The 13,747-nt window shown below is 35.2% G+C and overlaps 1 protein-coding gene across 1 annotated transcript in view; it reads right to left on the reverse strand.

Moving 5' to 3' along the window:
* The window catches only part of LOC106867957 (calcitonin receptor), a 246,476-nt gene that overhangs the window by 61,464 nt on the left and 171,265 nt on the right, over nucleotides 1-13,747 (reverse strand). The window contains exons 6-7 of the mRNA XM_089357107.1: nucleotides 4,704-4,857; nucleotides 3,652-3,715 (exon numbers count right to left, since the gene is read on the reverse strand). Coding sequence (XP_089213233.1) covers nucleotides 3,652-3,715; nucleotides 4,704-4,857 — 218 coding nt within the window. The remainder of the gene's footprint in view (nucleotides 1-3,651; nucleotides 3,716-4,703; nucleotides 4,858-13,747) is intronic.

The following is a 13,747-nucleotide window of genomic DNA, read 5'->3' on the forward strand; positions in this document are numbered from 1 at the left end:
TGCATAAGAGGTTTTGGTATCCAGAAGACCCGAAAGGCAGGTTTGGCTCTGTAAGTGCTACGGAAAGACCACTGTTAGACTCCCGCTTCAATAATAGTATTAGTGAGGAGTCTAATGTGGGTCGTGTGTGAGCGTGTATACGTTAAATAAAATGATATAACAAGGTCAAGGCAGTCTCATATTTCTAGGACATTTATAAAGAAACAGGTGGTCATACAGCTGTTTCAGGGATATAAAAATATCCTATTATCAGAGATGATATGAGAGAGTTTCGATAGAAAGAAATAGTAGAGTTGGTTATATAAGAAGTTATTTTGGAAAGGGAGAAATACAGGAAGTATCCAACATATATTTTTATTTTCACATTTCTCTTTATATTTCCTGTATCTCTCCCTTTCAGAAATAACTTTTTATATAATGAACTCTATTATTTCCTTCTATTGAAGCTTTCTCATATCCTCTCTGGTGATGGGATATCTTTTATATCCCTGAAATAGCTGTAAGACTACCTTTCTCTTTATAAATGCCTTAGAAATATCACACTGCCTTGGCCTTGTTATATCATTTTATCATTTTATCATATATGTATATATATATATATATATATATATATATATATATATATATATATATATATAAATAAATAAATAAATAAATATATATATATATATATATATATATATATATATATCTGTTATATATATATAGGAGTTGTTGTGTGGTAAGTAGCTTGCTTACTTCGGCTCATGTGTCGTTAGTTGGTCTTTTGGTTCTAGAGAGAGAAGACGCGAGCTTTGGCTCCGTGAATAGGAAAAAAAGAACAAAAAGAAAGTCGAGCTGGGTGGGAATTTATTGTTTTCTTTTTTTCAGTAAATTTCTACCTTGCTCTGGGGCAATTTCGCCTGCTTTTGGCGACTTTTAATTGTTGCTTGCCTTAGCGAGCAAAGATATTGTGTTTCTCATTCGTCGTTATTGGTGGGCATGTTCGAGTCGACATAACGGCGGACTGAGAATTTTTTTGAAAACTTATTTGAGTAAAATTCTGTGTGGCATTTTTTCGCCAAATAACTTGTAAATTCTGGTGGGCGTATTTCGCCAGAAAAAGTTATACCCTGTGTATTTTACCCTGTTGAGTTTATCTAACTGGAGTACAATCGAGAAGAACCCTGACTATTGGGTTTACCTGGTTGGAGTATTATACAGAGCCAAGGATTCCCTGTCTGTTCTATTTGTGTGCATTGTTTTCTTTTTATTTTTCCCTTCTCCCATTTTTCTTTCTTTCTAAATTTTGGTTCCTTCTTCTTTTTCTCATTATTTTAATTTCAGTTTTTTTTCCTTCTCTTTTATCTTGTTTTTCTTCTATTTTTATTCGGTCTTAATTTTTGGTGGAATGTTTTTGTGAACTGTTTTTAAACTGGTTTTTTTTTTTGGACATGGCAGAGAAGGAACTTAAAAAGAAGAACCCTATCTTGGAGTGGGAAATTATCCCACCCAAGCAGTGATTAAAAGATATGAAGGAAAGGATAGTAGTGGTTAGAACTTACTCTAAAGTTCTTGATACCATCACCATCTTCCCAAAGCTAACTATAGAAAAAGAACTGAAAGACTATTTGTCCTCTGTGAAATAGATATCCCGCGATTTTGACCCTGTGGACCTCATCGGCCGCAACAGATCTGGTCTTTCCAGATTTTTTTTAATTGCTGGCTGCAGGTATCTGGTGATACTTGAGGGACGCCCCCCCCCCCCAAGTGTCACTCGTGCCTGGAACCAGGCCACATCAAAAAGAACTGCCTCCAGAACCATGGTAATGTCCTGGAACAGTTACTGGAAGCCACCTCCCCTATCTGGTCAAAGGGAGAGGTGGATGTGGTTAGCCTCCTCAACCCAAAAAGGATTAAAAAGGAAGAAAGCGGGCAACAATGGTTGTCTGCTGAAGGACCCTAAGGCTTCGGGAGGTAGGGGAGACACTCCGGACAAAGTGGAAGAGCTCCACTCTCCCGAAGTCAGGAAAAAAAAGGAAAGAAGCAAGAAGAAGAACGGGTCATTGCAGGTCGACGATGATGTGCCATCTGCATGTCCCGAAGGTCCGTCAGTGAGAGTTGTGCCATTGACGGGAGAAAAGCCTTCGTCGGTGGGAATTGTGCCACTGACGCTGGAAAAAACGACCCCACCCTTAAAGATGAAGAATTATTTATCTTCTTCTACAAGGGCGGGGAGGTGGAAAAAATAGTGGAGGAACACAAAGAGACAGTAGATATGGCCTGCACACGGGATCCCGAATGACCTCCGCAGATAGCTGCGAAGGTCATAAGGTTTTCAGTGTGGGAAAAGCTGAAAAGACCGAAAAAGGAATGTTGCATATGGCCGGGTGGCCATAACATGACATATGCTTTGTACATGAATGAGGCATAGGAAATGGCCAACATGGGAAATGTGCCAACACCCAAAATTCTAGCATCTCACTAACATGCAGAGTGGATGAGAAGACTTTCTTGAGAGGACTAATATCTCAATTTTCGCAACACTAATTCTCATCCCTACAATGCAGCGAACCTATTCAATATATGTTGGAGATCACCTTCTGATGAGTCATGTCATCTACAAATATCAACCGATCGATCCTACAACCAACGATTGTGATACCACTTACACAACGGTTGTGCATTTCAATCTAGTTCATAAAAATTCGCACTGTAAGTTAAAATATCTTTTATCTTTTACATGTTTCAGTCATTAGGCTGCGACCATGTTGGGGTACCGCCTTGAAGAATTTTTAGTCGAATGAATCGAACCCGTACTTATTTTTTAAACCATGGTACTTATTCTTTTTTACCGAACCGCTAAGTGTAAACGGTGGTGTAAACATAAGCGGTTGTCAAGCAGTGGTGGTAGGAGAAACAAATACAAAGACACGCACACACACACTCATACACACACACCACACACACATATATACGACTGGCTTCTTTCAGTTTCTGTCTACCAAATCCACTCTCAAGGCTTTGGTCTGCCTTAGGCTATAGCAGAAGACACTTGCCCAAGGTGGCACGTGGCGGGACTGAACCTAGAACCATGTGGTTGGGAAGCAAACTTCTTACCACAAGGTCAGGCTTGCTCCTATTATGTTTAAAGTTTAAAATTTTAGAATAAAATATTAGAATATTTTGTTTTATTAATCCTACTTATGTATAATAGAGTTATGAATAACATGTTTTTCAAGATGTTAAAACATTATTATAGGTTTTCTAATTCTTTAAATTAGACTTTTAGAAATCTATAGTAGAAGTAGAAATACCTCTTACGGCGTACTTAGAAGCCACTGCTCAAGATAATTAACTTCTGTTAAATTTTTTGTTATAAATATTCTCTAGCAAATGTTTTTACTCGCATCCATACAAGCAAGCTTGTATTACATATCTATCGTGGCTTCATAATATGAATATTTTATTAAAAAAAAAAAAAGCATTCATATTAATACATTTTCTGATTACCACGTCCATATTCATACATTTCCGGATTATCTACAAAAATATTTTTTTTTTGTCGAAAGTTACTTTATTTATTTTATCAACAATTACACGCATGTGTTATATTGAACAGGAATTTTCGGTCACGGGAAACTTGACATTCTTAAATAAGAAATAGTTTACCTGGAGTTATCTCCGTACAAATGTCGAACTACAGCGTATATCGATGCTGGCAAAACAGGTACAACTAGATAAAATAAATAAATGAATAGATAATTTTAAAAAAATAAGCAAAATAAAATCTTCATTTACTTACAAAGGTAACATACTGGATATGAAACTTAACTCGTATATATATTTTCTCTTTTCTTATTACCACAAAGAATACATAACATTAATTTCTCGAAATAGTTTTCAAAGCCAACACAGTATTTTACCGAAGGACGAAAAAAATTTCCATTATCTAGTCACTGATGTTTACCATTCAAATTTCTCACATTTCAGTACAAGGATAATTTTTTCAAATGGTGTTTATACTTCAGATATCTTTCTGTATTTCGTAGTTCTAAGAACTTAATGCCAAATGAAACGATTAGCCTAACCAGAGGAAACCACGAAAGAAAGCAGATCAGAATTTAATAATGTCCATTGCCATAGTTATGAATTCCGTTGCTTTAAGCTCTAATCTTTAGAACCCAACTCCATGATTATCATGATCAATCATTTTCTTTCCTTCTTTTCATTATATCTGAATCACCCATCTTCCCTCTCTGAAAAGGATCAAATGATTTTATACGTATGTTGTTTATATATGAACCTTTATCACCAGGAAAAATATCTTAAGGCATTTTGTCCGATAGTCTAACAATTCTGCCGTCAGACAAAGTCCTTATTCAGTTAGGGCATTTCATTATATCTGAATTACCGATCTCTCCTCTCTAAAGATTTAATTATTTTAATTAAAGGACAAAATGCTTCTATACGTATGTTGCAAATATATAAACGTGTTTTGTATTGTTATAAGTAACAGTGTTTGAAAGAAACGGTGGGATGTATTTGTATTGCATTGCGTTTTAAGGATAATTGACACATGGCATATTTCGTAGTATCCCCAGAGAAGATACTCAATCAGCCAAGCAAGCAATCTGACATAACAAAACCAAAGCTTATGATTTCTGGGTGAATGAATGGAGAAATGTCGATAGTAGCAAACAGAAATGAATGAAAAAGCTTACCCCATCCTAATACACAGCAGACTTTTAAGAGGTAGTGTTCGATTGTGAAGGTTTGTATAATGACTACATTCATGAAGAGACCTTCACAGAACATCCAGTAGTAATTACACGTTGTCATATACTGTGTTAACACATGAACCAAGCGGCACCAGAACTGCAAAATATATATTTTGAATTTTACACTTTATTTGACACTTAAAGATTTGGTTTTATAAAGAACAAGAAAACTCGCTGTAGCATTCTAAGGAAATTATCACATACATAGGATAAAGCTGTTTCACTTCTTGTATACTTACGCCCCACCCCTACTTCGCTACAGGTCAGGAATTTTGATTGGTTGATTCTTTAAAAGCATTATCAAAGATGTGATATCTTATTTTCATTGTCCCTTCTGATCCTAAAACTCCAACATTGCCTATAATAAAGGTTTCAAATTTTGGCACAAGGTCTGAAATTTTGAGGAAGGAGACTAGTCGATTACATCGACCCCAGCACTCAACTAGTATTCATTTTATCGACCCTAAAAGGATGAAAAGCAAAGTCGATCTCTGCGGGGTTTGAACTCAGAACGTAAGGACGGACGAATTGCTACTAAACATTTTACATTGTGTTACCATCTCGCCGCCTTCACAGTGTCTATAATAATAGGACGGAAACTATTTCCAACTTTTGTTGGGGTGAGTGACTTGCAATGATTTAGTAGTAAATCTTCACGACCCTTTCTGGAACCACAAAAGGTGAAAAACTTCTGTGTAAATACACTTCTTCGGATCTCTCTCTTTCTCTCTCTCTCTACCTGCTCCCTCTCTCCCTATCTTTCTTCCCCCTGTATATACATATGCAATTTTATCTCTTCCGTGTTGCAGACGTACCAAAAGTATGCAGCCGTAAAAATTGATTTTTTTCCAGATGTATATTAGACTATGTCATCAAATGTGTGCATTACGTTTATAGGACGGGGTAATCTGGTTATGTTTTACTGAAGTGTGAATGAATAATGCATCTGATGTAAGGATTATCTGGAAGCAGGGTTTTCAACCTCGTTTGATTATAAGCAAAATGATATCTGACCCCTATAACATACTCTATCAAGGAACCAAATAGATTAAGAACCTGCACTATCCTAGATAAGTACAACAAATTCAACAGAATAATAACAACGAGCAGAGAGTAACGTGAGAAGGAAAGCATTTAACACAACCGAAAAGCTTCACTTGTCAGCCACCTATCAGATATCAATATGATTTTGCTACCTCAATATAAGAATATACATATAGCTTTAAATTTTAAATTCTTGCTTTTGAAAATATGTTCTAAACGACATTATATGTTGTGTTAGAACTAAAATGGTCGCAAAATGTCACCTATTGTCACACACACATTAAATTTGTCGTTTGATGACCTCCTACTCCACCTCTCTCTTGTTTCTGTGACGATGAACAAATACGCATTTTAATTATGACTTCTAATATAGGCACAAGAAGTCAATACGTGATTGGTACTTTATTGTATCGACCTATGAAGGATGAATGTCAAAGCCCCTAGGCGGGATTCGAACTCAGAACATATATGGTCAGGACATATATCTGAAGGCGTTTTGTCCCAAGACAAAATGCGTATTTAGAGCTTTTTACGTTATGAATCCGCGTCAGGTCGTAGTCAATTTTGCATTCCAAACTTCCGTGATCTGTGAAAGAGTAAAGTATTAGTCGCGTACTAGTTCGATATAATTGATTATACTTCGCTCTCCAAAATGTGTGACCTTGTGCTAATGCTTAGACATCAGTAATATCGGTTTCAAATATTGGCACAAGGTCAGTAATTTTAGAGGAAGGGGTAAGTCGATTACATCAACCCCAGTGTTCAACTGGTACTTATTTTATCGACCCCGAAAAGATAAAAGGCAAAGTTGACCTCGGTGGAATGCCTGCTAATAATGGTATGTTTCCGTATAACACGCAATTAAGTAAATACTGTTCCCAAGAAACGTTCTTCGCCTTCCTTATACACTTGGTGTGTATTCCATTTGATATATTTTCAATTGTTTTCGTAAGTGTCCGGCATTTAGATCCATATGTCAATGTTATCCATAACAACTCTAAAAGACGATTGATTTTGTTTCTTATATTGCGGACATTTTGTTCATTGCTGATCATACCAATTAAGTTCCTACTCCACTCTTCTCTTTGAGCTTTCTTTCTATCTCCGATCCTAAATATTCGCAGTCATTTACAAATTTCAAGTTGGCACTCTTTGATGACTTAATGTCTTCTTTTAGTTGATGGAAAACCGTAACCTCCTTCTTATCATCATTGAGATATAGTCCAATCTATTTTACAGTCTTATCAATTAGTTGAAGTAGGAGTTAAGCTTCTTTGATGGTATTAAAAGTAAGAGTTTTATCATAATCTGTATATAGTTTCAGAATGATAAGCGAAATCTCTCTCAAATCATGTCTTAGAACAGGTCACGTTGATTAACATGGGTCTGGGCTACCTGCACGTAAAAAAGGCGGGTTGACCACGGCTAGATCACTTTTGATTATGAGTCTTCTTTGTCAAAGCTGACCTGATGCTCACCAACAACGAACGTAACAGGCTTTTGTTGATATTGTGGCGGCTGCATCAAAATGTTTGAACTGATAAGCAAGGACCAAAACTGTGTGATAGATTGCTATAGGTTCATAGTATGAATCCCGTCCCCTGCGGTACAAACGTCACCATAAATAAAAAAAAAGACAACAAACTCTGTATTGGTAACCTTGGCTGCTGCTACTACTACTACTACTACTACTACTACTACTACTACTACTACTACTACTACTACTACTACTACTCGGTCCCTTTACGATTTTATGTTTGTTTTTCCCTTCACCCATTCTCGAAGTCCCTTAAAAACGTCTTAGGTGCTGCCTTTCATCCTGTAAATATGCCATTAATGTAACAGATTTAATATCGAGTACATTACGTAAGTCGGCGAGCTAGCAGGATCGTCACTGTGCCCGGAAAAAAAAGGCGTAGCGGCATTTCTTCCGACTTGATGTTCTGAGTTCAAATGCCGACCTTGCCGTTCATCCTTTCTGGGTCGATAAAATAAGTATCAGCTGAGCACTGGAGTCGATGTAATCGACTTACCCACTCCTTCGAAATCACTGGCCTTGTGCCAAAATGTGAAACCAATATCGAGTGTATTACTGGTTATTATTGATTTTCCAAGGAGCGAAAGGTACAGTCCACTGCAGCCTGATTTAAACTCAGAATACGAGATTAAATACTACTAGACAATATTTAGCACTTTACCCCAACCATTGCACCGTCCTAACAACATCAATATCAAAATGTAGACAGGCTAACTAAATCTATGTACAACAGAAAATTACAGAGATCAGATTAATGAGGAGCAGATTCTCACTTATAATCACAGACCTATCATTATAGATTTGCTCTTGTATTTCATGGATAACAGCAGAAAGATATAAATATCGACCTGCTTGTGACCATAAGGTTATTTCTATTTAACGTTGTCATTAATGTTGTTTATGATTTGCTGTTTATTTGTTGTTCTAAGTGTTGGTTTGAAGTTGTTCTCGTTTTCGGTTTTTTGATATTTTTCTCATCTTTGATTTCGTTGTTATTCAAGACATTTGTTGGTTTGAAGTTACTTTCGTTGTTGTAGAGTCTTCTGAAGCGTCTGGATATAAACGAGCATTTGAGCTGAGGAGTTAACATTGAAATAAAAAATATATATTTATAAACAAATACAAACGACAACAGTAACATCAAACATAAACACGACCAAGTATCTGACGTCTCTGGAAACGTTGACGTGATTGTAAGAGGTGATTAAATAATACACTAATGAATCTTTCTATGTCAAAAATATCTTTCTTTGCCTTGAATTTTCCCCTTTCTTTTCTTGTATTTTGTATTTCGTTTATCATTGTAGTTGTAAATGGCTCAAACGAAAGAGAACGAGAGGAGGATATAGAAAGAAAGAAGGGGGAACGGAGAGAAATGATAAATGATAATTTATTAACTGAGATGTGGAGGAAAATGTAAGAGAAGCTTCTTTCAGTTTCCGTCTACCAAATCCACTCACAAGGCTTTGGTCGGCCCGAGGATATAGTACAAGACTCTTGCCCAAAGTTCCATGCAGTGGGACTGAATCCGGAACCATGTGGTTGGGAGGTAAGCTTTTTATCTCACAGCCACACCTGCGCCTCTCTCTTTTCTCTCTTTTTCTCTTTTTACTTGTTTCAGTCATTTGACTGCGACCATGCTGGAGCGCCGCCTTTAGTCGAGAAAATCGACCTCAGGACTTATTCTTTGTAAGCCTAGTATTTATTCTATCGGTCTCTTTTTGCTGAACCGTTAAGTTACGGGGACGTAAACACACCAGCATTGGTTGTCAAGCGATGGTGGGAGGACAAACACAGACACACAAACACACATACATATATATACATATATATATACGACGGGATTCTTTCAGTTTCCGTCTACGAAATCCACTCACAAGGCTTTGGTCGGCCCGAGGCTATAGTAGAAGACACTTGCCCAAGGTGCCTATAGAGAATTAAAAAAAAATATTTTGTGTATAGTACAAGTAGTTTATCGCACGTAAATTTTGATAACAAAATTTAATATAGACCCCTCCACTCAAGAGTCACTTAGACCCCGGTTGAGAACCAGTGACGTAGAGGCTTTCCTAGGGCTGTTATTGTTTAGCTCCAGGTTCATCCTGATCGTTTGATGCAAGTAAGAAGCTCTCGGTAAGCTGAGGTGAGAAAGCTGTTTAAATCACAGTTCGAAACCATTTTCGCTTCTCTTTCGTTAGCTATGCCCATATGGAAGATGTGCACTTGAGACATGCTAATTTTCAACTCCATAAAATAACAGTGTGCTTTAACCCATAGTATTAATGTGGAATTTAGTTATTTTCTATCGATTAAAATGGCTTAGCCTGCTTTACTGAAAATTTAGGATCTTGTTACATTTTTCCAGCCACTTAAGTTTTTTTCAAATTTTCATTAGGTTCTAATAAGACGACAATTTATTTGTTGACAAATTTTTCCGCTTTGTAATTTACAGGGCCGGATTAAGGCCCATAGAGGCCCTAAGCACTTAAAAGGTTTTGGTGCCCTCAAGTATACGTAAATGGTTCAAAATGTAAACAAAAATTACTCAATAATAAACCATAAAATAATCTTTTATTTTTCAATATATAACAAAATTAACAGATGGAAAATAATGTTTATTTTTGTATGCTCCCACTTTATATTTGAAAAGTCCCCCCCACCTTTTTAATTGCAAAGTCTTCGATGATATTGTTAAAATGAATTTTACGTAAAACTTCTGCTTGGAAGAGATAAGGCATTATGAATATTATTTTACCAAGTTTAAATTGATTTCTTTCGCGCCGTAGACCATTTTCATCTCTCTGGTGCCAATGTTTCTGCTGTTCTAACGGTGTTGAAAATAGATTATTATCTTATTTGTATTTATACACACTTCGGCGCTCATATACATATAAACAAATGTTAATTCGTTTATATTTTTATACAACTGGTTTCATTAGGTTATTTTTAAAAAATGTAATTCTGATATAGTTTTGTATAGTAATGGCGACAATCGCAACTGTTTTTTTTTCTTCTACAAATTAATAATAAAAAAGTTACAAACAACTTTGTAATTTTATGTTATGTAATTTTAGCTATCGATGTCCATTGCCAAATTATCGTCGGAACTGTCTGTCATGGAAATCAGCAAAAACAAAGACGAAACCTTTACATGGTCTCTTGGCTAGCTAGAAACAACAGTAAAATCTTTCTTAAACTGCACCATAACGTTTAAAACACAAAATGGACGACACGTTTTATGATGTAGTTGGGGGTATTGGTTTATTCATTCATAATTAGAGCATCAATGCATCGTAATACAGTCCTAAATCCACGGCGACACTAAATATGTTATTATATGTAACCATAATATAATGCTGAGCGTAAATGAGTCGAGTCCCATGGACAGCCTTCGACTTTTTTATCCAATGGTTTTTTTTACTCTTTAGTATTTAAACCAGCCATATACGGCTTAAATATTCTGCCTGTTTTATGTTCAAACCGACCAAATCCAGCCTCTCACACTTACCCTACAATATTATCCTAAAAATAAACAATCACATCATTTAAATCTCAAAGCTACAAGATAAAGCATGGTTAATTCAAAACATTGTGAATAAATAAGCATTACATTTGACTAAGTAATCTGAATGCTAAAGGGTTAAACCTAATATTTCACATTATTGTTTATAGCTTTATCGGCTTCGAGATCCACCGATCTAAAAAAGAAATCATTTCATGTTTTCTCAAAGTTTATAAATTCTTATGACGTCAACAATATATATTACTTTGTTAGAAATGTTCCATTTTCGTCGGCAAGCACGAGAGTTGACTCCAGATGTTTCATTCTTGTTTATGGTTGTCAGCAGAAGTGCAATTTCATCGTACAAAAGCTGCCATATGTTAACGATTTGTAAGCGATCACATGCAGATGGTATTTTAGTTTTACTGTTATCATGAGTTATTTTAGCCAACAAGAAATTTTAGCGAACAAATCTGTAGTCTGCGAGCCATTTTTGGTAAGTTTAACAAAACACTTGATCGTTTTAGCTTCACGTATATTTTAGTCAAATCATACATCGTACCCAATCAAGAGTTTTAGTCAATCAGAAACCCCTAGTCTATTGAGCTGTTTTTAATTATATTAAGCAAGAGAAATTGTGTTTAGATTCACTGGCCCCCTTCTTGGCTCATAAGTCTCTCTTTCTCTTTATGATTAAACGATCTTATTCTCTCTTTCTTACTCCATTCCTCTTCTCTCCCTCTCTATCGCGTTTTGCCAGTGGCTGCCATCTTATTGGCAAAATAATTTCCAGCAGTTTAAATGTGATACAACCAGTGGTGTACATTTTCCATAACATGTTTCTACAACATGAATTGTCTAACTTACTTATCGATGTATATTTTCGCAGACAAATTTTGCTTCGATTGTTATTAATTAAGACGTAAAATTTATTATCTGAATTTTGTCCTATTTTGACCTATGTCCTCAAACCTCGTGCTGTGTGATTATTATTGCATTATTTTGCCTGCAATAAACATCGAGATCTATTTTTGTTGACATTTAAGATTATATACAATCATTTTTTGTTGTTATATTTATGAACAATATTTTAATTTTAATTTTCTAAAGATTCAGTAATCAAGAAAATAATGGTTTCTAATATGGGCACAAGGTCAGAATTTTTGAGGCGAAATTTTTAGTGGATACCATCGACCCCAGCACTAGATTAGTACTTTATATTATCGACAAAATAGAGGATGACAGGCAAAATTGACCTCGGTGGGAATAAATACTACAAAGTATTTCTGCCAGCTCGCCGCCTAAATAACCATGAAATTATTCCTTCTACGATAAGCACAGTACCTGAGTATTTTTTTTTTTTTTTTTTTTTGGTCGGGAGAAAGAGACGAATGGGGCCAGTCGATTACATCAATCCTAGAATTCAACTGGTACTCATTTTATCGACCCCGAAGGATGAAAAACAAAGTCGACCTCGGTCGAATTTGAACTCAGGACATAAAGCTAGAAGAAATACCGCTAAGCATTTTGTCCATTATGCACTTATGAAACATTCACTTCATGATAATGTTGCTACCGTATTTTCCGGGATACATTCTTTTATTCTTTATTCTTTTACTTGTTTCCTCGTTTCAGTCATTTGACAGCGGCCGTCTTAAAGGGTTTTTTTTTAGTCAAGGAAATCGACCCCAGGACTTATTGTTTCTCTGCCTACTACTTATTCTATCGGCCCCTTTGCCGAACCGCTAAGTTACGACAATGTAAGCACACCGATACCGACTGTCAAGCGATGGTGGGTGGGTGGGGGACAAACACAGACACAAAGACACTCACACACATAAATAAATCTCTCTCTCTCTCTCTCTCTCTCTCTCTCTCTCTCTCTCTATATATATATATATATATATATATATATATATATGTATATATATATATATGTATATATATATATGTGTATATATATATATATATATATATATATAATATACATACATACATATATATATGTATATATATATATATATATATATATATATATATATATATATATATATATATATATATATATATATATATATATATATATATATATATATATATATATATATATATATATATATATATATTTATTTATTTATATATTAATATTATCTCAGTTTAAAAAAAACCTTTGACAATGTAAATATGTTAATAGTTACCATGGGTAGCAAAAATTACACAAAAAACCAGGATATCATACCCGTTTTATAGGTAGAGATACCAAGTTGAAGTGATGCATTTTGAGTAGATATGAATAATAACAATAAATGGAGCAAAACGCATATAAATTGGAATTAAAGGAACTTTTATTTATATGCGTTTTGCTCCATTTATTGTTATTATTCATATATATATATATATATATATATATATATATATATATATATATATATATATATATATTTGGCGGGCTTTTCTCAGTTTTCGTCTACCAAATTCACTCGCAAGGCTTTGGTCGGCTCGAGGCCATAGTAGAAGCCACTTGCTTATGGTTCCACGCAGTGACGCTGAACCATGTGGTTGGGAAGAAAGCTTCTTACCACGTAGCCACGCCTGTTGAAATTTTCAGACAAAAGGTAGGTCGACTTATACGTTAAGACAACTTTGGAGGGCCAAGAATTCCAAGTGAAATGCAACAGGATTTGGAAATATAATGAGTATATTCAAACGTTTACACTTTTACATTGAACCGTTTACACTTTTACACTCAAACATTTACATGTTTACAGGAAATACTACGTCGACTTGTATGCCGGAAAATACAGTATACAGGATTAAATGTTTCTCAGATTATCGACAGTAATACAAGTCATTCCTCAAATTTATGTTCATTTATGTTTCTTTGATGAAATTTAACTGATGCCT

The sequence above is a fragment of the Octopus bimaculoides genome, chromosome 1 (assembly GCF_046866305.1).
Source record: "Octopus bimaculoides isolate indiv1 chromosome 1, ASM4686630v1, whole genome shotgun sequence".
Classification (NCBI taxonomy): Eukaryota; Metazoa; Mollusca; class Cephalopoda; order Octopoda; family Octopodidae; genus Octopus; species Octopus bimaculoides.